The sequence below is a fragment of the Oncorhynchus mykiss genome, chromosome 19 (genome assembly GCF_013265735.2).
Source record: "Oncorhynchus mykiss isolate Arlee chromosome 19, USDA_OmykA_1.1, whole genome shotgun sequence".
NCBI lineage: Eukaryota > Metazoa > Chordata > Actinopteri > Salmoniformes > Salmonidae > Oncorhynchus > Oncorhynchus mykiss.
Window position 1 is genome coordinate 53,832,355 of NC_048583.1, and position 26,891 is coordinate 53,859,245.

Consider the following 26,891-nt stretch of genomic DNA (forward strand, 5'->3'; position numbering starts at 1 on the left):
CTTTTCGCACCAAAGTACGTTCATGTCTAGGAGACAGAATGCGTCTCCTTCCAGAGCGGTATGACGGCTGCGTGGTCCCATGGTGTTTATACTTGTGTACTATTGTTTGTACAGATGAACGTGGGGGTACCTTCAGGCTTTTGGAAAGTGCTCCCAAGGATGAACCAGACTTGTGGATGTCTACAATTGTTTTTCTGAGGTTTTGGCTGATTCCTTTTGACTTTCCCATGATGTCAAGCAAAGAGGCACTGAGTATGAAGGTAGGCCTTGAAATACATCCACAAGTACACCTCCAATTGACTCAAATTTTGTAATTTTCGAAGCTGTTTATAGGCACAATCAACTTAGTGTATGTTAACTTCTGACCCACTGGAATTGTGATACAGTGAATAATAAGTGAAATAATCCGTCGGTATACCATTTGTTTTTAATTACTTGTGTCATGCACAAAGTAGATGTCCTAACCAACTTGCCAAAACTATAGTTTATTAAAAAGAAATTTGTGGAGTGGTTGAAAAACAAGTTTTAATGACTCCAACCTAAGTGTATGTAAACTTCCGACTTCAACTGTAGGTATGCACGGTAGCTTTGACATCGGTTTTTAACATCACCATTAAACTTGACATCGATATGTTCACCGATATATCGTGCATCCCTATGACAGCCAGACAGTTATTGTTCCCACTGTTCAAAAGTATAAATGATAGCGGATTGGTTTGAGAGATCCCCTACCAAAACATTACAGTACTTTCAGACTCTTGCTACTGAGTTTATATTAAATTTGTCAATTAGACAAAACACAATACATTTGATGTAGGCCCACTGACTGGAAGACACCTTAAGTCCTAATTAAGATATTTGTCACAGTTTACTTTTAATGCATCATTTTCTATGGTTCGGCAAACAAATCGTTAGTCATGTTTTGACTTTCTCTCACTCCAAAAATACTGAGGGGCGAGTCAAATGGCGGGATTAAAAAGAAAGAAGGGGATAACAGGGTTGGATGCTGCTGAATTTAAGCATCTTCGGGCTTTCACATGCTGGGAAAGTCGTGACCGTGGTCCCAGCTTGTGGAGAGGTCAAAAGTCAATGTGCCTCTCCTCTGTGAATTCAAGCAACTGGACAGCAGTCCACAATGACTGTAGGATACATTTGTTAAGTTAAATTACGACCAGTATTGTATTTCTGTAGATACATTACAAACAAAATTGCAAGATCAAGGGAGTTGAGGTCTCATTGAGGTTTCAGTGTTTGACCCAGGTAGAGGAATACCATGGACTGACATGTATAGGAGTTGCTCACTCCTAGATCTAGGTATGCGATGCATGTGCTCACAACCTCCAGCCATGTAAGAATTCCTTTCACTTTGTTGACAGTTATATTGTTACATTGATCTGTGCATTCAAAGGCAGTGGTAAACACTGGATCTATATGGAAGAAACAATTGCATAGTATTCACTGCAAGTACTTCACTATCCACATATAGAGGTAGAAAGCACATGACATTGTGGGTGAACAAACACTATTCTTCAGGACGTTAACATGTGCAACACGGATACGGCTCTTTCATAGAGGACATATTGACAAGGACGGTGTAAAACAACACATACACACTACGGTGCACACAGAGGACATATTGACAAGATAGTGAACAGACGATTTAAGTGCACTCACCAGTGTACAGAAGACACATTGACACTGAGTGATGGTGGTCATCTGCTCCAGGGGAAACTCTCCAAGGCACAATTTGCAGGAGACCAGCGGGTCCAGTGCCAGGTCCCAGGTGGGCCGATACCTGGCTGTGGTCATCTTGCCTGGCACAGAGCTGAGAGCAAGAGAGAGGAGCCCTGGTTAAAAACATTTCCTGAGATGAATCCGAGAATTTGATGCTCTTCCAGCTCTGCAACTGGTATTTTTAATGATAGGTTTACAACGCAGAATGGCTAATGTTAGTCATTTCACAGACAAAGGAAAACTGATATGAGATTCACAATGTGTGAATGAAGATCGCTCAGTAATGAGCATCTACATGATCTGTCCCCATGTCCCAGACATGCAGTTATTTGCTGTGTCATTCTGCATTGGTCAGAAAGGCAGTGTGACACCAGCTCGTTGCCTAAACGCACCTTGTCAGTAACAATCACTTCCCTTCTGGATGCTCTCAGACAGAATAAATACATCTCTAATCCTGCAGCGAGCGTCTTGTTGCCCGGAGATAAAAAGCAGTCGTATTAAAAGAACACTTTCCCTCCGCCGTCATCTCCTCTCTTCAATTTCTGAGAAAAGGGTTTACTTTGGGCCTTCTCAACTCTGATTTTGACTGCCTTTCATCCACCCTGGCTGAGATCGGAGAGGAAGAGACAGCAGTCACTTAATGTCTCTGAGTGTTTACAGGAACTGCCCCCGTGCAGGAAATGTCAACACTGTCAAACTCTCCCATCGCTGCTAGGCAACTGGGGAGAGACGAGGGAGAAAAGGAGGGGCCGGGCAGATACATAGTGCTCACTGCTCAGACAAGTGAAAGCTAACACAATAGCTTCCCTCTCAGAGACCAAAAAGTGGAAGGAGGCAGAAAGGATGAGTGGCTAGTTAACTAATGTAAAATGTAGTGTGTCTGTAAAATGTATAAGCTGGAAGTAGAAGCCTAAGCGTTGATGTCCATTAGTTTATTTCAATTAGGGGAGGGATGGTAGGGTCAGGGGAAAATAAGAAAAACATATGCGGGATTGGAAATAATGCAGACAATTACATAGATAGAACCCACAATCTGCAATATTAAAGCTGATCTACCCCCTAAAAAAAAAAAGGAGGGGCTGCTATAGGGACTGAGAATGAGTCAATGCTGTCTACACATGCTGCAGGGAGAGAACAAGTCCTGACCTGTGCTAAGGCTGCCAAGCTGACAACACACTGGTCAGTGTGAGTCGTTTATAGGAACAGTGTTGTTTGTCTGGTTGTGTCAAGGTCAACGTGCTGCATGGGGAGTCACCAAAACCACCCTGTGTCAAACAGACAGGGAGAAGTCCTGGGAATCAGATAAATTATTAATCTAGTGACAAAGCAACTGAAATGGGCACCTCCTGACTATTAAGTAGACTTCAGCTCTTCAGCTCTGATTTGTGGACTTCAGCTCTTCAGTGGAGGCAGGCAGGTTGAGGGGACGCGAGAGAGGCAGAATGAGAGAGAGGGGGGAGAGGGAGCGAGAGGAGAGCTTCCTATCCATTAGTGTAGTACACTGGGCATGCTTTCATCAGGCCAAGCAGTGGGAGGCTAGCCAAGAGCGCTACAAGCCCGTCTACTCTACACCAATCAAACGTGCCAAGACAAGACTCACTGGCTGCCAAGTGAAAATCTGCCAGGACCAGCCATCACAGCAGCAATTGGAATCACATTAGCACTATAGATCGCCATATGATTGTTGAAATGGTATATGCATTATACGGCTGTCTTTACAACAAGAGCCTCATTGAAGATGTTGAGATTTAGTAGTACAAGGTGTAGTACAAGGTGGATAGACCGCCATAATACAGACCGTGTACACTATAAAGCTCCCTCTATGTATTGTGGATTGGTTAGGCTGGGGTAAGTAAGAATCAAAGACAAATGAGAGATTCTCTAAAGGCGAGCCGGAGGAGAGGAGAGAGCAGAGTTCTCATGACAAAAGGTGGTGCAACTCAAAAGGGTGCTCTCCCGTCACTGCATTATTTACCAGGTGGTCCATTATCGCTCAGTGATACACACACAATGCGTGATCTCGGCTCCCTGCTTTTAAAAATAGACCTACTCCATGTCTGGCACGACACATTACGGCAGCAATCAATATGCTGGAGGCCGTAAGTCATTGTGGTTAACCACGGCTACAGACAAGGAAGTTTGCATTCTTATCTTATAGATTAACTAACAAATAAATGCCGGAGTCTGGCCGTCGGATTTGCAGTCTAAGCTCCCGACAACATACAGGGTTAGAGCCTGTCAATAATAATACAAATATATGTAAATGGTGTCAGAAAACACTGTGTGTGTGTGTACACATTGTGTAGTATCCTGGGGGATTTGAGAGCAGTTCTAGCATTATATTGCTATAACTGCACAGAATGTATACATCCATCTATGAATGTACAACATTGAACTTTTCCATAACACATTACGTGAGCAACCTAGATAGTGAAAGTGTACAGTAGAGAGTAGGGCTGTATAGAAAGTGGGGCAGTGGTACTTTGAGGAGATAGCCAAGTAACTATAAATGGACATATCCTGTATACTACAGGATCTCTACATAATTCATCTTCCATCAGAGGAAATGGGTAATCTTCACATGTATAGTCCATGACCCGGACTATGATACGCAGAAATATACAGCGCATTCAGAAAGTATTCACACCCCTTGACTTTTTCCACATTTTGTTTTGTTACAGCCGGAATTTTAAAAAGACTACATTGATATTTTGTGCCACTGGCCTACACACCACCTCATAATGTCAAAGAACATTTAGAACATTTGACTAATTAAAAATGAAAATCTGAAATGTCTTGAGTCAAGAAGTATTCAACCCCTTTAAGGAAAACCTAAGTAAAAAAAAAATCTGAATAAATCACATAAGTTGCATGGACTCACTGTGTGCAAAAGTGTTTAATGTGTTTTTTGAATGATTAACTCATCTACTGTATGTACCCCACACATACAAATATCTGTAAGGTCCCTCAGTCAGGCAGTGAATTTCAAACAATGATTCAACCAAAGACCAGGGAGGTTTTCCAAGGCCTCACAAAGAAGGGCACCTATTGGTAGATGGGTAAAAATAAAAAAGCAGAAATTTAATATGGAGGCCACTGTGTTCTTGGGGACCTCCAATGCTGCAGACATTTGGTACCGTTCCCCCAGATCTGTGCCTCAACACAACCCTGTCGTGCAGCACTACGGACAATTCCTTCGACCTCATGGCATTGTTTTTTGCTCTGACACGGACTGTCAACTGTGGGACCTTATATAGACAGGTGTGTGCTCGCGCCTTTCCAAATCATGTCCAATCAATAGAATTTACCACCGGTGGACTCCAAGTTGTAGAAACATCAAGAATGATCAATGGAAACATGATGCACCGGAGCTCAATGTAGTGTCTCATAGCAAAGGGTCTGAATACTTATGTAAATAATGTATCAATTAATTTATATATTTGCAAACATTTCACTTTGTCATTATGGGGTATTGTGTGTAGATTGATAAGGACTTGTATTTATTTAATCCATTTTAGAATAAGGCTGTAACGTAACAAAATGTGGAAAAGGGGAAGGGGTCTGAATACTTTCCGAAAGCACTGTAAGTATCGTGACAATATCATATCGAGGTCCCTGGCAATTCCCAGTCCCACTCGTCATCATAAAGGCCTAGACAAGCCTCCCTTCCCTCTCCCCGTCTGTCACTGCACCCTACCGCTCAAATGACACCATAGCCGAGCCCTGCATTAAATCGCTGTGATAAGCACTGCCATCACTCGTTAATATCAACATTCAACACCTCCTGGGCTACGGTGCAGACAGAGACTCTGGTCAAGAACGACTCTCATTTGAACCTGGTCTAGCAGCTCTCTCTGTAATTACATAATGTCATATCAAACTTGATTACGTAAGACCTATTTATAGTCTACCGAGGCTCCTCTCGGAGCGGATGCACTCTACTAGGGATGGGCAAGGTTAAACGAATATTCGGATAGCCAAACAGACGTTAGTGTTTGATTTTTTTTAGGCCGATTTTAACAATGAAAAAAACTTTCAATTAAATGATCCTTGTGACATTTGAAATTCTTAATTTAATAAAACCAACTTTTTAATGTAGTTTTTGTAATGTTGAGTTAAGCTACTGGTGCACATTTAGCCCTCTAGGCGGCCTTGACATCGGTATGCTATTTCTCCCTACTTTAAATAGCAATTACAGGTGCTCATCTAACAGAGTTCCACAATACGACACAAATGCAAAAAGTCCCCAGAAAGTATTTTTTGTAACAGAATCAGTCCTATCATGGCAAAAATAGCTTTTTCTCTGGTAGCAACAGCAAAAGAAGACATCAGAATGACGCAAATACACATGGTAGAGGTTAACAGCGGACATTCTGCTATTTACTCTCAACCAATTAATTTGACAAAATGTCTATTTGAATAGTAAATAAAATGTAAAATGCCCATCTCTACATTCTGTTTTCCACACTCCAAAACACAGGTTCCCTTTTGTGAAGCGGCCAAACCACGAGTCGTCCTTGTGTGTTAGTGCAAAATGCAGGGGCTGTGATGGTGGACAGGGTTTACCTTTCTCAAAGAGACAAAAGCGCTGTCAAACAACTGATGACTTGTCCCTGGTCAATTCAACCTTTGAAAGTTTGAAAGCTTTTTTGAAGAAACAAAAATAGAAAGGGGGAAAAAAAATGGGTCAGAGATGTGATACAATTGCTGCTGGAAGTGCTGCCTACTAAAGTGAACACTGGAGCAACGCATGTAAGATGCATCTAATCCTGTGAGGAAAGCTGTCATTCTGAGGGGAGTGTTTCATTGACTTCCACTGCGGAGGGGATGGTGAAGAGGCAACTCAACGTTGGTGTGCATTCAGTCAGAAGAGAAATTAATGGCAGTTGAAATGGTTGGAACCATGGTGAAGACCTAACCTTCAGGGAAATGGTTTCACAAATATTCCTACAGTGAAATCATAAGAAGTTTTTTTAGCTCTCTATGCAAATGCAAAGCTCAAGGACCGTATCAATGAAGCTCTAAGATGACCAGAGAGGCTGACTGCTGAGTCAATCAAACCACATGCTGGCCAACCAAAAGCTGCCACACTAATCTCATTGAACGTTTAGCCTCCTTAAGCTTTCACTTACTGGAAGTTCCTCAAAATGACACACAGACTGATCTTAACCTAATAGAAGTTCAAAAGTCCAAACCACAAAACAAAAGTCACAATGCTAATAGGCAAAGCTAGGTTAACCGACTAGGCTACCAGGGTAATTGAGGCTAAAAGGCTAGGCTAACAATCACAACACTATTTTGTCCACGGGGTGATTAGTCTGATCAAGGCCTCTAATGGACGTGCTTTGTGGGCCTGCCATCATCATGTTCCTCCCTCGCTGCACTCCTTGCTCTAGACAGGCAATTAAGAGAGGCTTCGGCACTCATTTGTGTCATGTCTCCTCGGCGTCCAGTGTTTCCGTCACACCGTGGCCATCTGCCAATATCCTCAGTCTCCTGAGTCACCTGGTTTTTGGCAGCGCTGCCGTTTGTCACCTTGCTGTGTAGCTCCCACTGGACATACGCTGTACGACGTATATCCCTGTTAGCAGTCAAGCCCTTCAAACAACAAGACAGACACTATTATATTTCTAACAGTTGATTTGAAGCCTGCATGTTCTTTGACATATGGCTGTGAACATTTTCAAATGACAAGTGCTTTTCCGTTATTTACAAAACTGACATTGCCATAAAAAGGAACGTGCCCAACTGCAATGTCTTGGAATCATAAAAGAACAAGATGACAGCAGCGTTGACAGATTGAAGTAGAACAACGACTTCTCTGAGAGGCAGTCAGAGTGTGATATCCTTGATGTTGCAAGCTAGACAGAGAACAAGTCAATGCTATTTCATCGTCTTAGCCAAGGAATGTTTTGTATGCAACGATTTAAAAACATCCTAATCCCAAATGGAGACATCCCAGCTACAACACGAAGAGCTGAGAAACGTTGCTTCATTTCTAGCCTGGGCGTACTACAAAAGAAAGGATGTAATCTTGTGTTTTCCCTCAACTACAATTAACCATAATACATTTTGACAGGAACCACCTACTGTAGGCTGCAAGCCTATTCACAAAGGAAATTAATTAACAATATATTCACATATGTTTACTAACCGTGCTAAATGCTGTCCACGCTGCAGTAGTTACTCAACACGAGCAGATGAAGACGGAATATTCTCCTGATTGAGTTCATCAAATGCACTATAACCTAGAGGCCTCATTCTCATGCAGCCTGCATGTTTGGCCGTGTGCATGATAGTGTCCATTCATGTGTCTGTGCGCCAGGCTGGTCTGAGGGCCAAGGGCCACCGGCCTGGTGGACTCAGCGTGGTGTCAAACAACTCCTAATCTGTCTCTCTCTCTCTCTCTGTGAAGTCTCTCTCTCTGTGAAGGTCACCCCTGGCCCTGTGCCAAGAACACAATGATTCATGAACTTCTGGTTGCCATAGAAGTCATGCATTCACCATTTCTGGATGAGTGGGAAACCGTGACTAGGAGCAGGTGAAAAGCACGTTGCAATGTGCGACAGTAACACTGACAGTATTGTTCTAAATATTTCAGGTAAATCCAGAGTGATTACTCAATTTCTCTACCCATCTCCCCGCAACATGCACACACCAAAATATTAGCTCAAGATTCAAATATGGCACAAATGATTCAACACAACATTATGAAAGCAATAAGATAATCCAAAGAATGGAACACTGTTGCTGCTAGTGACCCATGCAAATAATAAGTTTGTGCCAGGCCCGGCCGTTATCGAAACAAAATGCTGTGACTGAAAAGCTGCATATTACGAACGTCTGCCTCACCGGTCACAAATTTAGAATGTAGGACATTGGTTTCCATTCCACCGTCACCAACGTTTCTGTAATATAGAGCCAGTGATCTCAGGAGGCCACACTTCTTCACCGCTCTCCAGTTCTCTTCTGCCCCAGCCAACTGACCTAAATTCATAACCCAGAGGGATCCAGAGGTCCTTTATTTGGGGCACACTCTTTCTTTCCCCTCAATGAGGATCTGAAGTGACATGCCGAGTGTAGTGTAATATAGTGAAGGGCGGGCCAGGCCTCAAACAATTGGTTCTGTCCTTACAAGGAAAGGTTCACCCACTTTGAATGATATATTGTTTTTGTTTATCTCTGAGTGATGTTCTATCAATTCTCTGAGTTATTGGCGTTCAAGCAGGCAGAAAACCAGGCTGGTATGATGTAGCACCGTGATGAAGTCGCTCTCACTACACTGGAAGATAATAGGAATACAACTTTTAGATCACAAAAACCATCACAAACAGTTTTCAATACTGGCCAAACTCATAACTCAGGAGGATGTATTCTCAAATGAGAAAATGAATAATATTTTGCAGATATTCCTACCTCGCGAAATTTGTAATTTAACCTTTTTGGGATAGGGGGCAGCATTTTCACTTTTGGATGAATAGTGTGCCCAGAGAGAACTGCTATGTCCCAGATGCTAATATATGCATATTATTATTAGTATTAGATAGAAACTTCAGTGTTTTCTAAAACTGTTTGAATGATGTCTGAGTATAACAGAACTCATATGGCAGGCGAAAACCTGAGAAAAATCCAACCAGGAAGTGGGAAATCTGAGGTTTGTAGTTTTTCAAAGCTTGGCCTACCGAATAGAGTGTCTATGGGGTCAAGTTGCACTTCCTACGGCTTCCACTAGATGTCAACCGTCTTTAGAAACTTGTTTCAGGTTTCTGCTATAAAGGAGGGGGAATGGGAGCTGAGTGTCATGGGTCTGGCAGTGTCTCAGGCTCGTGACGCGCGATCCCGACAGAGTTCGCTCTCTTTCCAGTGCTTTTCTTCAGACAATGAAATTCTCAGGTTTGAACCTTATTGATGATTTATGTTAAAAACATCCTAAAGATTGATTCCATACATCATTTGACTTGTTTCTACGACTTGTAACGGAACTTAGAGTTTTTGCCTGGACGAAGTGCTCGCGCCTCATGAAGACGGATTACTGGGCTGACAGTGGCTATTTGGAAATCAGTCATTTATTGTCAAACTGGGATTCCTGGGAGTGCCTTCTGATGAAGATCATCAAAAGGTAAGTGAATATTTATAATATTTATTTCTAACTATTTCTCTGTTGACTCCAACATGGCGGATATTTCTTTGACTGGATTGGGCTGAGGACCATACTCAGATTATGCTTTTTCCGTAAAGTTTTTTTTAAATCTGAGACAGCGGTTGCATTAAGGAGAAGTCATTTTAATTCTGTGAATAACACTTGTATCTTTTATCAATGTTAATTATGAGTATTTCTGCAAAATCACCAGATGTTTTAGAATCAAAACCATAGAGAGCACATTGCATTGTGGATTTTGTAGTCGACTTAAACTGCAGATTTTCCATGCTTCTCTCAGTTATTTTAAACTATATAATTAAAAGGAATGACTGGTTTTGGGTGGATTTTTTCCTTTAATGCTGTGGAGGGACTGAACTGGATGATTAGTTAAGTGTGACAGTAAAGGTATGGCTGTACAGACAGACCACCCTCTAGATGTTAGTTGTAGCTTTGATAGAAGGGTAAACTAAGCCAAGTGTTGTGCTGTTTGGGATGGAGGCAGTCAGATTGGTTTTGTCCTAGTTACCCGGGCATGAATCCTGTCTCATGCCTATTGGGCACGTCGCCATCCCTCTGCAGAGCAGTCATGGTGCCGTTTTCTCTATTCTCGAGACAAGGGGGAGGAGAGGAGCTGGTAATGAATGTTGCGTATCCTGAGTTGCATATAATCGATGCAGTGCGCATTCGCAAAAAAGGACTGTCGTTGCTCCAACGTGTACCTAACCATAAACAATGCCTTTCTTAAAATCAATACACAGAATCATATATTTTTAAACCTGCATATTTAGCTAAAAGAAGGATAGCAGGCAATATTAACCAGGTGAAACTGTGTCACTTCTCTTGCGTTCATTGCACGCAGAGTCAGGGTATATGCAACAGTTTGGGCCGCCTGGCTCATTGCAAACTAATTTGCCAGATTTTTACGTAATTATGACATAACATTGAAGGTTGTGCAATGTAACAAGAATTTAGACTTAAGGATGCCACCAGTTAGATAAAATACGGAACAGTTCCGTATTTCACTGAAGGAATAAACATCTTGTTTTCGAGATGATAGTTTCCGGATTCAACCATTTAATGACATAAGGCTCGCATTTCTGTGTGTTATGTTATAATTAAGTCTAAGATTTTATAGAGCAGTCTGACTGAGCGATGGTAGGCAGCAGCAGGCTCGTAAGCATTCATTCAAACAGCACTTTCGTGCGTTTTGCCAGCAGCTCTGCTGTTTATGACTTCAAGCCTATCAACTCCCGAGATTAGGCTGGTGTAACGATGTGATGTGAAATGGCTAGCTAGCGTTTCAAAGTCACTCGCTCTGAGACTTGGAGTAGTTGTTCCCCTTGGGTAACACTGCTTCGAGGGTGGCTGTTGTCGTTGTGTTCCTGGTTCGAGCCCAGGTAGGAGTGAGGAGAGGTACGGAAGCTATACTGTTACACTGGCAATACTAAAGTGCCTATAAGAACATCCAATAGTCAAAGGTTAATGAAATACAAATGGTAGAGAGAGAAAGTCCTATAATTCCTATAATAACTACAACCTAAAACTTCTTACCTGGGAATATTGAAGACTCGTGTTAAAAGGAACCACCAGCTTTCATATGTTCTCATGTTCTGAGCAAGTAACAAACGTTAGTTTTCTTACATAGCACATATTGCACTTTTACTTTCTTCTCCAACACTTTGTTTTTGCATTATTTAAACTAAATTGAACATGTTTCAGTATTTATTTGAGGCTAAAATGATTTTATTGATGTATTAAGTTAAAATAAGTGTTCATTCAGTATTGTTGTAATTGCCATTATTACAAATATTTTTTTCAATTATTTTATTATAAAAAAATTATATTAATCGTCCGATTAAATCGGTATCGGCTTTTTTTGTCCTCCAATAGTCGGTATCGGACAGCCAACTTCGCCAAAAGGGGGATAATTTAACAAAAGTGCATTTGCGAAAAAAGCACAATCGTTGCACAACTGTATCTAACCATAAACACCAATGCCTTTCTTAAAATCAATACAGAGAAGTATATATTTTTAAACCTGCATATTTAGCTAAACGAAATCCAGGTTAGCAGGCAATATCAACCAGGTGAAATTGTGTCACTTCTCTTGCATTCATTGCACGCAGTCAGGGTATATGCAACAGTTTGGGCCGCCTGGCTCGTTGCGAACTATTTTGCCATCATTTTACGTAACTATGACATAACATTGAAGGTTGTACAATGTAACAGCAATATTTAGACTTATAATTAAGTCTATGAGCAGTCTTACTGAGCGATGGTAGGCACCAGCAGGCTCGTAAGCATTCATTCAAACAGCACTTTAGTGCGTTTTTCCAGCAGCTCGTCGCTGTGCTTCAAGCATTGCGCTGTTCAAGCCTATCAACTCCCAAGATTAGACTGGTGTAACAGATGTGAAATGGCTAGACAGTTAGCGGGGTGCGCGCTAATAGCGTTTGAATCGTCACTCACTGAGACTTGGAGTAGTTGTTCCCCTTGCGCTGCAAGGGCCGTGGCTTTTGTGGAGCGATGGGTAACAATGCTTTGAGGGTGGCTGTTGTCGATGTGTTCCTGGTTCGAGCCCAGTTGGGGCAAGGAGAGGGACGGAAGCTATACTGTTACACTGGCAATACTAAAGTGCCTATAAGAACACATCCAATAGTCAAAGGTATATGAAATACAAATGGTAGAGAGAAATAGTCCTATAGATACTGTATCAACCACAACCTAAAACCTCTTACCTTGGAATATTGAAGTCTCATGTTAAAAAGGAACCACCAGCTTTCATATGTTCTCATGTTCTGAGCAAGGAACTGAAAAGTTAGCTGGCACATATTGCACTTTTACTTTCTTCTCCAACACTTTGTTTTGCATTATTTAAACCAAATTCAACTAAAAAAGTTTTTTTTTATTTTTTTTTTAATTGTCCGATTAATCGGTATCGGCTTTTTTTTGGTCCTCCAATAAATCGGTATTGGCGTTGATTTTTTATTTATTTTCTATATATATATATATAATTTTTTTTTTTTTTTTTTTAATCAGTCGACCTCTAGTGCGCACACCCTCAACTAGACGGACGTCTTACCGTCAGTAATATATATATGTTTTACTCATCCATACTGCTACGTCAACAACAGTCAGATTGACAACAGTGTTGTTGCCATAGAGACATTTTGGATGCTGTACACCTACTAGTGCTGGTTTGAGAATTCCAAACATCACACAGCCTTAGAGAGAATGACAACCATAGACCAAACAAAGGCTTGGGTTGTTTTGATTTTGAGAAGTTATTTTTTTTTATGTAAAAAAAAAAAAAAAATCCATAATCTTAAAACCGAGCAGTAGACGTCCCCCCCAGTCTCTTTGCACATATTGGTGTCTGAAGAAACGAGACGGAGTGTGCACTCCAATGTGCATATCCTTATTGACAGCTGCAGAGCGCAAGGGCCCAGGGTTGACTCTGCTGACAGTTGTCTCTCAATGCTCTGAGCTCTACTTTTCAAAACTGCTCAAGCCGCATCACAATCACATCTATTTGCTCTGACAGAGAATAACTTTAAAAAAAATGGGGTTTCTGTTCTTTTTATAGTAGAAACTTTACATTTCACAATAATGCCAGGAGACTTCTATGCATTGAAAAAGCTTTTCTAAAACACTTCACAATGATACATTATTACACACATACAGTACCAATCAAAAGTTGACACCTACTCATTCCAGGGTTGTTCTTTATTTGTTCTATTTGCTAAATTGTAGAATAGTGAAGACATCAAACCATGTAGCAACCAAAAATGTGATAAACAAATGAAAATATATTTTATATTCTTCAAAGTAGCCTTGATGACAGCTTCGCACTCTTGGCCTTGAATTGTAAATAAATCACTGACAATGTCACCAGCAAAGCACCCTTACAACGTCATACCTCCTCCTCCATGCTTCACGATGGGAACCACACATTCAGAGATCATCCGTTCACCTAGTCTGCGTTTCACAAAGACACGGTGGTTGGAAGCAAAAATCTCTGATTTCCACCGGTGTAATGTCCATTGCTCGTGTTGCTTGGCCCAAGCAAATCTCTTCTTATTATTGGTGTTTTTTAGAAGTGGTTTCTTTGCAGCAATTTGACCATGAAGGCCTGATTCACTGAGTCTCCTCTGAACAGTTGATGTTGAGATGTGTCTGTTACTTGAACTCTGAAGCATTTATTTGGGCTGCAATCTGAGGTGCAGTTAACTATTTTATCCTCTGCAGCAGAGGTAACTCTGGGTCTTTCTTTCCTGTGGTGGTCCTCATGAGAGCCAGTTTCACCATAGCGCTTGATGGTTTTGCGACTGCACTTGAAGAAACTTTCAAAGTTCTTAAAATGTTTCAGATTGACTGACCTTCAAGTCTTAAAGTAATCGGGACTGTCATTTATCTTTGCTTATTTGAGCTGTTCTTGCCATATTATGGACTTGGTCTTTTAGCAAAGATGGCCATCTTCTGTATACCCACCCCTACCATGTCACAACAACTGATTGGCTCAAACACATTGAGGAAAGTAATTCCACAAATTAACAAGGCACACCTGTTAATTGAGATGTATTCCAGGTGACTACGTCATGAAGCTGATTGGGAGAATGCCAAGAGTGTGCAAAGCTGTCATCAAGGCAAAGGGTGGCTACTTTGAAAAATCTCAATTATAAAATATATTTTGATTTGTTTAACACTTTTTTGGTTACTACATGATTCCATGTGTTATTTCATAGTTTTGATGTCTTCACTATTATTCTACAATGTCAAAAATAGTACAAATAAAGAAAAACCCTGGAATGAGTAGGTGTGTCAACTTGACTGGTACTGTATATACAGCACATTCAGAAAGTATTTAGACCCCTTCCCTACATTTCGTTACAGCCTTAATCTCAAATTTATTAAATTATTTTTTCTACACACAATACCCCATAATGACAAAGCAAAAACAGGTTTATAAATGGTTGCAAATGTATTTACATAAGTATCTGAAACTTTGCTATGAGACTCAAAATTGAGCTCAGGTGCATCCTGTTTCCATTGATCATTTTGAGAAGTTTCTACAACTTGGAGTCCACCGGTGGTAAATTAAATTGATTGCAAATTATTTGGAAAAGGCACACCTGTTTATAAAAAGGTCCCACAGTTGACAGTGCATGTCAGAGCAAAAACCAAGCCATGAGGTCGAAGGAATTGTGTGAGACAGGATTGTGTCGAGGCACAGATCTGGGAAAGGGTACCAAAATATTTCTGCAGCACTGAAGCTCCAAGAACACAGTGGCCTCCATCATTCTTAAATGGAAGACGTTTGGAACCACCAAGACTCTTCCTAGAGCTGGCCAAATGGCCAAACTGAGCAATCGGGGGAAAAGGGCCTTGGTAAGTGAGGTGACCAGGAACCCGATGGTCACTCTGACAGAGCTTCTGTGGAGATGGGAGAACCTTCCAGAAGGACAACCATCTCTGTATCCCTCCACCAATCAGGCCTTTATGGTAGAGTGGCCAGATAGAGGCCACTCCTCAGTAAAAAAGACATGTGACCGCCCACTTGGAGTTTGCCAAAAGGCACCTCAAGGACTCTCAGACCATGAGAAACAAGATTCTCTGGTCTGATGAAACCAAGATTGAACTCTTTAGCCTGAATGCCAAGCATCACATCTGGAACAAATCTGGCATCATCCCTACTGTGAAGCATGTGGGGATGTTTTCAGCAGCAGGGACTGGGAGACTAATTAGGATTGAAGGAAAGATGAAAACCTGCTCCAGAGAATTCAGACAATGACCCTAAGGACAAAGACAAAACAATGCAGGAGTGGCTTCAGGACAAGTCTCAGAATGTCCTTTAGTGGCCTGGACGAACATCTTTGGAGACACCTGAAAATAGCTGTGCGGCGATGCTCCCAATTTAACCTGACAGAGCATCCTGCAGAGAAGGGGAAAAACTCTAAATACAGCAGGTGTGCCAAGATTGTAGCGTCATACCCAAGACGACAAGGCAATAATCGCTGACAAAAGGTGCTTCAACAAAGTAGTGAGTAAAGGGTTTGAATACTTATGTAAATGTGATAGTTCTTATTGTAATAAAATCATCTCTGCCTCCAGACTCAGTGTCCTCTGAGGCTGGAAAAGCCAATATGCTACGCAAGGCCACACGCTGATGCTAGAGAAAAGTGCTGGATGAGACTGGATCTACAAGAGCAAAACACATTGGATTAAGGCAATTGGATCAAGATACAAAGTCCAGAAATAGCCATACTAGGGCCAGAGTTCAGAATCTCTGTATTTGAGATGCATAGTGTATGTCAAATGTAACTTATTTTTTCTTACACCAATTTGTCATGTGGTGCTGCAGATTACTTAGCATTTTGCCAGCTAGAAATCTGCCTACATACAACCAAATCTCTCTGGCCTAGCTTCTCAACGGGGTCCCGAGAGAGAGGCTCTCATCATGCCAAGGCTCAGAGACCAAGACAGGGACAGAACTGGTTACATCATCAACACCTGGATTCCACAGGTGCCTGCCTGGAACACTGAGCTAGCTGTTCTGGTGCAGGGCTGAAGGAAGTACCCGGGCGGGCAGGCAGGCACTATGCTATTTTATCATCGCCAGAGCGATAGAGGGGGAGACGGGGCCAGAGCAATAGAGGGGGGGAGAGACGGGGCCAGAGCGATAGAGGGGGGAGACGGAGCCAAAGCAATAGGGGGGGGGAGAGAGTGTGAGAAGGAGGGGGGAGTGGGTGAGAGATCACTTACTCAGATCAGAGGACTACCCTGACTGCACATAAAGCTCTGGACAATGGTGACTTCATGGCCACTGAGGGAGGGAGGGTTACTGACAGACACTGATAGAGTCTAATCCGAAGGGCATGGCACAGGGTTATTTCCTCGAGTGTAATGCAGTTTAGTAAATTGACAAGAATTTGAAGATTTCTAACTTCTAGAACTGCAGTGACATTGAAAGCCCTCAAACAAAGGACAGTCCCTCCATATAGACGTCTATTGTGTCATCCCGGCACAAGGGCCCGCCACTTAAGGTATTTTCTAAATCCCTGCAGCAGCACTTGAGGGATAATCAGTGTGCAGACAGACTATGGGCAGAGTCTGACTGAGCTGTCCCTTCTGCTAAATACATCCACGTGGTCTGAATAAGATCCAGCAAGGCCACACCAGGCCATCAAGTCAAGAACTACTTAGCAGTTCTGGTCAGCAACACAATAAACAACGGGAAAGTAAAAGGTCTTTCAGATAGTATGCAGCAGAGGTGCGGACTCCGAGTCATGTGATTCGGATTCGAGTCTGACTCGATTCACAAATGTGAGGACTCGAGACTCGACTTAATAGAAAATAAAAACTTGAGTTGATTTGGACTTGGAGCCTAAAGACGTTTTATCACTCATTTTGTGGCAGATTCTCCATAGATTACTCACCAAGCAGACAAGAAGCCGCAAGCAGCAGCACACATGCAAAGAAAAAACTTGCAACGGATTGGCTAGTGAAATGCACACTCTGCCCTCTGATTGGATCAGCAAACTGTCAATCACATGTCCGGTAAGCTGGTGCAGTATTTCCCAAAGTGTTAGTTCTATCCGGAATCCTAAACCCTTACCTTAACAATTTTAAATATCACCTTCAAATGTGGTAACGTCACAGTTGGGCCGTTCTTAAAGTGGAGAATAAAAGGAGTATGAAACTGAATAGGAAAAAGATACTTTTTAATACATTTACTTGACTACATATGCATACCATTTGTATTTTATATATTTCTACCTTTGTCTATTTGATCTGGTTTCTAACATAGACCTAAGGTATTGCAACATATTGTCTAAAAAACCTAACCTTTGTTTCTGATCAAAAAGTTGCATGTCTTGTTGGTGACCAGTGACCAGTTGTCTCGCAAAGGCGAGCGAGCATATCCAGAAAGCACTCATTTAATTTTCTACAGTTTTGCTGATAAGAGTATGCCTACTTGTATATTATCCATAAATACAGTTTTGCAGTCTACTACAGACTAATCTTTGCCAAAACAATAAGGTTAGGCTACCTGGCAAGTTCTTTGATCATTTACATATATTTCAGATAGCCAGTAGTCCTACTTTGGGTGGCTATATGTGACCGACCGGCTCAAAAAAACTAAATAAAATACAAATTCAGTGTTGTGTAGCAAAATAGTTTTTTTTACATTGGATAAAAGTAGGGACTCATAGCTACAAAATGGTATATCAAACACTGCATTTGAGGAACAATGGGAAAGTCATTTTTGCTTTGAAAGTTGATTAACTTGTAAACTCACTTGAGAAAATGGCCTTTGAATGTTTTGGTACTACTACTGGAGAGCCCTTCTACACACATTCAGTAAGATATGGATCTGTTCGCACTTCCTACGCCTTCCACTAGATGTCAAGTCAGTAGAACGTTGAATGAATCCTCTAGTGTGATCGGATGGCAGCTATTTGAGTCAGTGGTCTGGCAGAATGCCAGTTCCTGGTCAGGCGCATTTCTCATGATATCGCCATGCGTTCCATTACTCTGTAGACAAAAACGAGTGCTCCGGTTGGAACATTATTGGATATATATGATAACAACATCCTGAAGATTTATTCTCTACTTAATTTGACCAGTTTATTCGACCTGGAATATAACTTTTTGAAGTTTTCGTCCGAGTTCGCCTGGACTGCCACCAGCATTTGGACATGTGCTAGCAAAAGCAGCTAATTGGGCACTAGTAATGGACATTATCGAACAAAACAACAATTTATTGCGGAACTAGGATTCCTGGCACTGCATTCTGATGAAAGATCTTCAAAGGTAAGGGAATATTTATGATGTAATTTCATATTTCTGTTGACTCCAGCATGGCGGAGAAATATTGTGTACCTCTGAGCGCCGTCTCAGATTATTGCATGGTATGCTTTTTCCGTAGTTTCTAAAAAATCTGACACAGCGGTTGCATTAAGAACAAGTGTATCTTTAATCAATCATATGTAAAACATCTTTCATCAAAGTTTATAATGAGTATTTCTGTTATATGACGTGGCTCTCTGTAATTACTCTGGATATTTTGGAGGCATTTCTGAACATGGCGCCAATGTAAACCGAGATTTGTGGATATAAATATGCACATTATCGAACAAAACATAAATGTATTGTGTAACATGATGTCCTATGAGTGTCATCTGATGAAGATTATCAAAGGTTAGTGATTCATTTTATCTCTAATTTTGTTTTAGAGGGGGCGGGTGGGGGACTAAGTTGGAGAAGTAGAAATTGTAATAATTGAATTATTAAACTTGCATTTGGAATGTGTTATATTTAATTGGGACATTATAAACATATTTGGTGGACAAAATAATGAAAAGGTCTGTCTCGTAGCCTCAAATACAAAGATTTGTAGTTGAACAAGTCATTGCATTTTTTTTAACATTTTTAAACACTTGACTTGCTCTTAGAATGCACCACAACTTGTTCTTGACTCGAACCGTTCTACTTGGACCTTGCGACTTGGTCCCATCTCTAGTAAGCAGTGTACCATGTAGAGTAAACACCAGGAGATTACAAGGTAATTCAGATAGTAAGCTAAGTAGATAATGTATTGTATTTTCCATTGAAAGGATTGCATTCTGTATTGACAATGTTCGACATACCCATGGCCTTGTGACATAATGGTAGTCAGTGGAAACACATCTTACTTTCCTCTTTTCCCCTTGATCTCCCTATGAGGCTAGACAGCCTGGGATAACACCTCACGCAACAAGTTGGCTCACACCTGCCCAACACCCCTTTTCAGCGTCCAAGTATGAAAAAAGATCGATAAACAAGCACATTACGCTTCTCCTCTTCCCATTCCCTCAGACTAGTTCTGCCGTCCTCTCTGGTGTCGACCACAGAAGCTGACCTATACACAAGGCCTGGGTCGTGTTCATTAGGCACCAAATGAACACACCCAGCTCCATTAGAACAACTGACTTGAGAATTAATAACCTTTTTGGGATAGGGGGCAGCATTTACTTTTGGATGAATAGCGTGCCTAGAGTGAACTGCCTCCTACTCTGTCCCAGATGCTAATATATGCATATTATTAGTATTGGATAGAAAACACTGAAGTTTATAAAACTGTTTGAATGATGTCTGTGAGTACAACAGAACTCATATGGCAGGCGAAAACCTGAGAAAAATCCAGCCAGGAAGTGGGACATCTGAGGTTTGTAGTTTTTCAAAGCTTGGCCTACCACACATTGAGATATGGACAAAGTTGACTTCTTAAGGCTTCCACTAGATGTCAACCGTCTTTAGAAACTTGAATGAGGATTCTACTATAAAGGAAGGGCTCATGAGACCTCTGTGTCAGTGGTCTGGAAGAGTGCCTTGGTCTCATGACGCGCACTCACGACCGAGTTACCTCTCGTTCCAGTGCTTTTCTGAAGACAAAGGAATTCTCCGGTTGGAACATTGATGTTTTATGTTAAAAACATCCTAAAGATTGATTCCATACGTCGTTTGACTTGTTTCTAAAGGACTAATGAAACTTTTCAAGTTTTTGTCTGGACGAAGTGCCTGCGCCTCATGAAGATGGATTATTGGGCTGAACACGCTAACAGCAAGTGGCTATTTGGACATAAATTAGGGACTTTATGGAACAAAGTCATTTATTGTCGAACTGGGATTCCTGGGAGTGCCTTCTGATGACGATCATCAAAAGGTAAGTGAATATTTATGGTGTTGTTTCTAACTTTGTTGACTCCAAAATGGCTGATATTCCTCTGGCTGTTTTGGGTTCTGAGCGCCGTTCTCAGATTATGCTTTTTCCGTAAAGATGTTTTGAAATCTGACACAGCGGTTGTATTAAGGAGAAGTCTCTTTAATTCTGTTAATAACACTTGTATCTTTTGCCAATGTTTATTATGAGTATTTCTGCAAAATCACCGGATGTTTTGGAATCAAAACATTACTGCACGTAACGCGCCAATGTAAACAGATTTTTTGATATAAATATGCACATTATCGAACAAACCATACATGTAATGTGTAACATGATGTCCTATGAGTGTTATCTGATGAAGATCATTAAAAGGTTAGTGATTCATTTTATCTATATTTCTGCTTTTGACTCCTTTCTTTGACTGGAAAAATGTTGGTGTTTTTTCAACTTGGCTATGACCTAACAATCAAATGTGGTGCTTTCGTTGTAAAGCATTTTTGAAATTGGACACGATGGGTAGATTAAGCTGTTGAGTGTAGGGGGCAGTATTTTGATGTTTGGATGAAAAACGTACCCAAATGAAACTGCCTATTTCTCAGGCCCAGAATATGCATAGAATTGTCAGATTAGGATAGAAAACACTAAAGTTTCCAAAACTGTCAAAATATTGTCTGAGTATAACAGAACTGATATTGCAGGCGAAAACCTGAGGAAAATTCAACCCGGAAGTGCTGTTTTTATTGAATGCTCTCTGTTCCATTGCCTGCCTATGCTCCATTTAAAGGGATATCAACCAGATTCATTTTCCTATGGCTTCCACATGGTGTGAACAGTCTTTAGACATTTCAGGCTTTTATTTTAAAAAATGAGCGAGAAAGATCACATTGCGTCATTGGATGGCAGGGTGCCAGCAGCGTTTTACATGCGCAACAGCTTGGAGCAGACATTTTCTTGATCTCTCCTATTGAAGAAGCTACAGTCCGGTTGAAATATTATCGATTATATATTGTAAAAACCTGAGGATTATAAAAATTTTTTTTTTTACATGTTTCCGGAAACTTTACGGATACAATTTGGAATGTTCGTCTGCCCGGTCGTGACCGCTCGAGCGTGTGGATTTCTGAACATAACGCACCAACCAATTGGTGGTATTTTGGATATATATAACATTTATTGTGTAACTGGGAGTCTCGTGAGTGCAAACATTTGAAGATCAAAAGGTAAGCGATTCATTTTATTGCTTTTCTGACTTGTGTGACCAATCTACTTGGCTGCTAGCTATTTGTAATGTTTTGTCTGCTGAGACCGATGTCCTTACATAAACGCTTGGTATACTTTCACTGAAAAGCTTTTTTAATTTTTTATCTGACACGCCAGGAGGATTAACAACAAGCTAAGCTGTGTTTTGCTATATTGCACTTGTGATTTCATGAAAATTAAATATTTTTAGTAATTTTATTTGAATTTGGTGCTCTGCAATTCAGTGGATGTTGACAAATGATCCCGCTAATGGGATGGGTGCATTAAGAAGTTAACAATATGTTTCTTTCATTTGCTGTATTGGACTTGTTAATGTGTGAAAGTTACATATTTCAAAAAAATATTTTTGAATTTCGCGCGCTGCCTATTCAGCGGAATGTTGTCGAGGGGTTCCGCTCAACTGCATCTGCAGCAGACGTGATAACCTGTCATGGCATTTTAGTAAAGCAGGTGTTTCAATGCCAACACAGACCGTGGGGTTAACTTGGAAAACAACTCTAGTAGAGGCCGTGAACAAGCGATTCAGTGGCATTCTCGATGAGCCTCTACGGTGCCGCAACCATGCTCGATGCTAGGTACAAGGACCGCTACTTCGATGCAGACAAGAAACAGGGTTACATGAAATGTTAGACACAACTGGACAAGATGGAAAAAGACAGTGACAGTGCGCACCGAGGGAGAGAAGCAACTTGTGTCGTCAACAGGTGCAGTACTGCTGGTAGTAGCAGTATTACCAGAAGAGCTGGTACGCGGCTCTATGGACACGGGCCTTACTTAATGGACTGTTTGAATATGTGAAGATTTTTTTTATTTTTTTTTATCGTTTTTTCTTTACATAGTTGAATGTGCTGACAACAGAATCACACAAATTATCAATGGAAATCAAATTTCCAACCCATGGAAGTCTGGATTTGGAGTCACACTGAAAATTAAAGTGGAAAACCACACTACAGGCTGATCCAACTTTGATGGAATGTCCTTAAAACAAGTCATAATGAGGCTCAGTAGTGTGTGTGGCCTCCACGTGCCTGTATGACCTCCCTACAACGCCTGGGCATGCTCTTGATGAGGTGGCGGATGGATCTCCTCCCAGACCTGGACTAAAGCATCCACCAACTCCTGGACAGTCTGTGGTGCAACGTGGCGTTGGTGGATGGAGCGAGACATGATGTCCCAGATGTGCTCAATTGGAGTCAGGTCCGGGGAACGGGCGGGCCAGTCCATAGCATCAATGCCGTCCTCTTGCAGGAACTGCTAACACACTACAGCCACATGAGGTCTAGCATTGTCTTGCATTAGGAGGAACCCAGGGCCAACCACACCAGCATATGGTCTCACAAGGGGTCTGAGGATCTCATCTCGGTACCTAATGGCAGTCAGGCTACCTCTGGCGAGCACATGGAGGGCTGTGCAGCCCCCCAAAGAAATGCCACCGTACACCATGACTGACCCACCGCCAAACCGGTCATGCTGGAGGATGTTGCAGGCAGCAGAACGTTCTCCACGAAGTCTCCAGACTCTGTCAAGTCTGTCACATGTGCTCAGTGTGAACCTGCTTTCATCTGTGAAGAGCACAGGCCGCCAGTGGCGAATTTGCCAATCTTGGTGTTCTCTGGCAAATGCCAAACGTCCTGCACGGTGTTGGGCTGTAAGCACAACCCCCACCTGTGGACGTCGGGCCCTCATACCACCCTCATGGAGTCTGTTTCTGACCGTTTGAGCAGACACATGCACATTTGTGGACTGCTGGAGGTCATTTTGCAGGACTCTGGCAGTGCTCCTCCTGCCCCTCCTTGCACAAATGCGGAGGTAGCGGTCCTGCTGCTGGGTTGTTGCCCTCCTACGGCCTCCTCCATGTCTCCTGATGTACTGGCCTGTCTCCTGGTAGCGCCTCCATGCTCTGGACACTACGCTGACAGACACAGCAAACCTTCTTGCCACAGCACGCATTGATGTGCCATCCTGGATGAGCTGCACTGCCTGAGCCACTTGTGTGGGTTGTAGACTCAGTCTCATGCTACCACTAGAGTGAAAGCACCGCCAGCATTCAAAAGTGACCAAAACTTCAGCCAGGAAGCATAGGAACTGAGAAGTGGTCTGTGGTCACCACCTGCAGAACCACTCCTTTATTGGGGGTGTCTTGCTAATTGCCTATAATTTCCACCTGTTGTCTATTCCATTTGCACAACAGCATGTGAAATTTATTGTCAATCAGTGTTGCATCCGAAGTGGACAGTTTGATTTCACAGAAGTGTGATTGACTTGGAGTTACATTGTGTTGTTTAAGTGTTCCCTTTATTTTTTTGAGCAGTGCATTTTTTATGTGAATCACATTTTTTGGGGGAGCACCCCCGACGGCATGGCGCGTACCCCAGATTGGGAATACCTGCTGTAGAGGTTAAAACAGCATTGTTAGTTAAGGACTTGTAAGTAAGCATTTCACTGTAAGGTTGTATTCGGCATGTGACAAATAAAATTTGATTTGGAGCAGTGGAAACGCATTCTTTGGAGTGATGAATCAAGCTTCACCATCTGGCAGTCCAACGGATGAATCTGGGTGTTGCAGACTTCAGGAGAACGCTACCTGCCCCAATGCCTACTGCTAACTGTAAAGTTCAGTGGAGGAATAATGGTCTGGGGCTGTTTTTCATGGTTTGGGCTAGGCCCCTTGGTTCCACTGAAGGGAAATCTAAAACGCTACAACATACGCTAACATTGTAGATGATTCTGTGCTTCCAACTTTGTGGCAACGCTTTCCTGTTTCATCATGTCAATGCCCCTGTGCACAAAGCAAAGTCCATACAAAAATAAGTTGTCCAGATCGGTGCGGTAAAACTTGAATGGCCTGCACAGAGTCCCGACTGCAAGCCAAGCCTAATCGCCCAACATCAGTGCCCGACCTCACTAATGCTCGTGACTGAATGGGGGCACATCCCCCAGCAATGTTCCAACATCTAGTGGAAAGCCTTCCCAGAAGAGTGGAGGCTGTTATATTTATTTTTTATTTCACCTTTATTTAACCAGGTAGGCCAGTTGAGAACAAGTTCTCATTTACAACTGTGACCTGGCCAAGATAAAGCAAAGCAATGAGAGAAACAGAGTTACACGTATATACAGTGTGTGCAAATAAGATTAGGGAGGAAAGGCAATAAATAGGCCGTAGTGGAGAAGTAATTACAATTTAGCAATTAAACATTGGAGTGATAGATGTGCAGAAGATGAATGTGCAAATAGGGATATTGGGGTGCAAAGGAGCAATAAAATAAATAACAATATGGGGATGAGGTAGTTGGATGGGCTATTTACAGATGAGCTATTTACAGATGGGCTATGTACAGGTGCAGTGATCTGTGAGCTGCTCTCACAGCTGATGCTTTAAGTGAGGGAGGTATGAGTCTCCAGCTTTAGTGATTTTTGCAATTCATTCCAGTCATTGGCAGCAGAGAACTGGAAGGAAAGGCGGCCAAAAGAGGAATTGGCTTTGGTGGTGACCAGTGAAACATACCTGCTGGAGCGCACTGGACTGCATCCAATGTGTTGAGTAGTGTTGGAGGCTATTTTGTAAATTACAAACGCCGAAGTCAAGGATCGGTAGGATAGTCAGTTTTACAAGGGTGTTTGGCAGTGAAAGATGCTTTGTTACAAAACAGGAAGCCGATTCTAGATTTTATTTTGGATTGAAGTTTGGAGAGTTTAGGGTCTAACCAGACACCTGGGTGTTTGTAGTTGTCCACATATTCTAAGTCAGAACCATCCAGAGAAGCGATGCTGGATGGGCGGGCAGGTGCGGGCAGCGATCAGAGGACTGCCAGAGGTCCGGAAAACAGGCCCTCTGATTTGACACACTGAACTCTTTCAGAGACGTAGTTGGTGAACCAGGCGAGGCAGTCATTTGAGAAATCAAGGCTGTCGAGTCTGCCGATAAGAATGTGGTGATTGACAGAGTCGAAAGCCTTGGCCAGGTCAATGAATACGGCTGCACAGTATTGTATTTTATCGATGGCGGTTATGATATCATTTAGGACATTGAGTGTGGCTGAGGTGCACCCATGACCAGCTCGGAAAACAGATTGCATAGCGGAGAAGGTACGGTGGGATTCGAAATGGTCGGTGATCTGTTTGTTAACTTGGCTTTCGAAGACTTTAGAAAGGCAGGGTAGGATCGAAATAGGTCTGTAACAGTTTAGGTCTAGAGTAGAGGTCGACCGATTATCATTTTTCAACACCGATACCGATTATTGGAGGACCAAAAAAGCTGATACCGATTAATGGGCCGATTTGTATTTATTTATTTGTAATAATGACAATTACAACAATACTGAATGAACACTTATTTTAACTTAATATAATACAACAATAAAATCAATTTAGCCTCAAGTAAATAATGAAACATGTTCAATTTGGTTTAAATTATGCAAAAACAAAGTGTTGGAAAAGTAAAAGTGCAATATGTGCTATGTAAGAAAGCTAATGTTTCAGTTCCTTGCTCAGAACATGAGAACATATGAAAGCTGGTGGTTCCTTTCAACATGAGTCTTCAATATTCCCAGGTAAGAAGTTTTAGGTTGTAGTTATTATAGGAATTTCGGACTATTTCCCTCTATACCATTTGTATTTCATTAACCTTTGACTATTGGATGTTCTTATAGGCACTTTAGTATTGCCAGTAACAACAGTATAGCTTCCGTCCCTCTCCTCGCTCCTCCCTGGGCTCGAACAAGCAACACAACGACAACAGCCACCCTCGAAGCAGAGTTACCCATGCAGAGCAAGGGGAACAACTACTAGAAGGCTCAGAGCGAGTGACGTTTGAAACGCTATTAGTGCGCGCTAACTAGCTAGCCATTTCACTTTGGTTACACCAGCCTCATCTCGGGAGTTGATAGGCTTGAAGTCATAAACAGTGCAATGCTTGACGCACAACAAAGAGCTGCTGGCAAAACGCACGAAAGTGCTGTTTGAATGAATGCTTACTTGTATGCTCAGTCAGATTATATGCAACGCAGGACGCGCTAGATAATATCTAGTAATATCATCAACCATGTGTAATTA

The 26,891-nt window shown here is 41.9% G+C and overlaps 1 protein-coding gene across 4 annotated transcripts in view; it reads right to left on the reverse strand.

Annotated features, from left to right (window-relative positions):
* LOC110498118 (probable E3 ubiquitin-protein ligase RNF144A-A) overlaps positions 1–26,891 on the reverse strand; it is a 71,096-nt gene that overhangs the window by 30,985 nt on the left and 13,220 nt on the right. For 3 of the 4 annotated variants that reach the window (XM_036955098.1, XM_021574713.2, XM_036955096.1), the window contains exon 2: positions 1,675–1,825. In XM_036955098.1, the coding sequence (XP_036810993.1) occupies positions 1,675–1,809 (135 nt within the window). In that variant the 5' untranslated portion in view covers positions 1,810–1,825. Of the gene's footprint in view, positions 1–1,674; positions 1,826–2,126; positions 2,285–26,891 lie in introns of those variants that run through there. The other variant, XM_036955097.1, reaches the window with a different exon arrangement.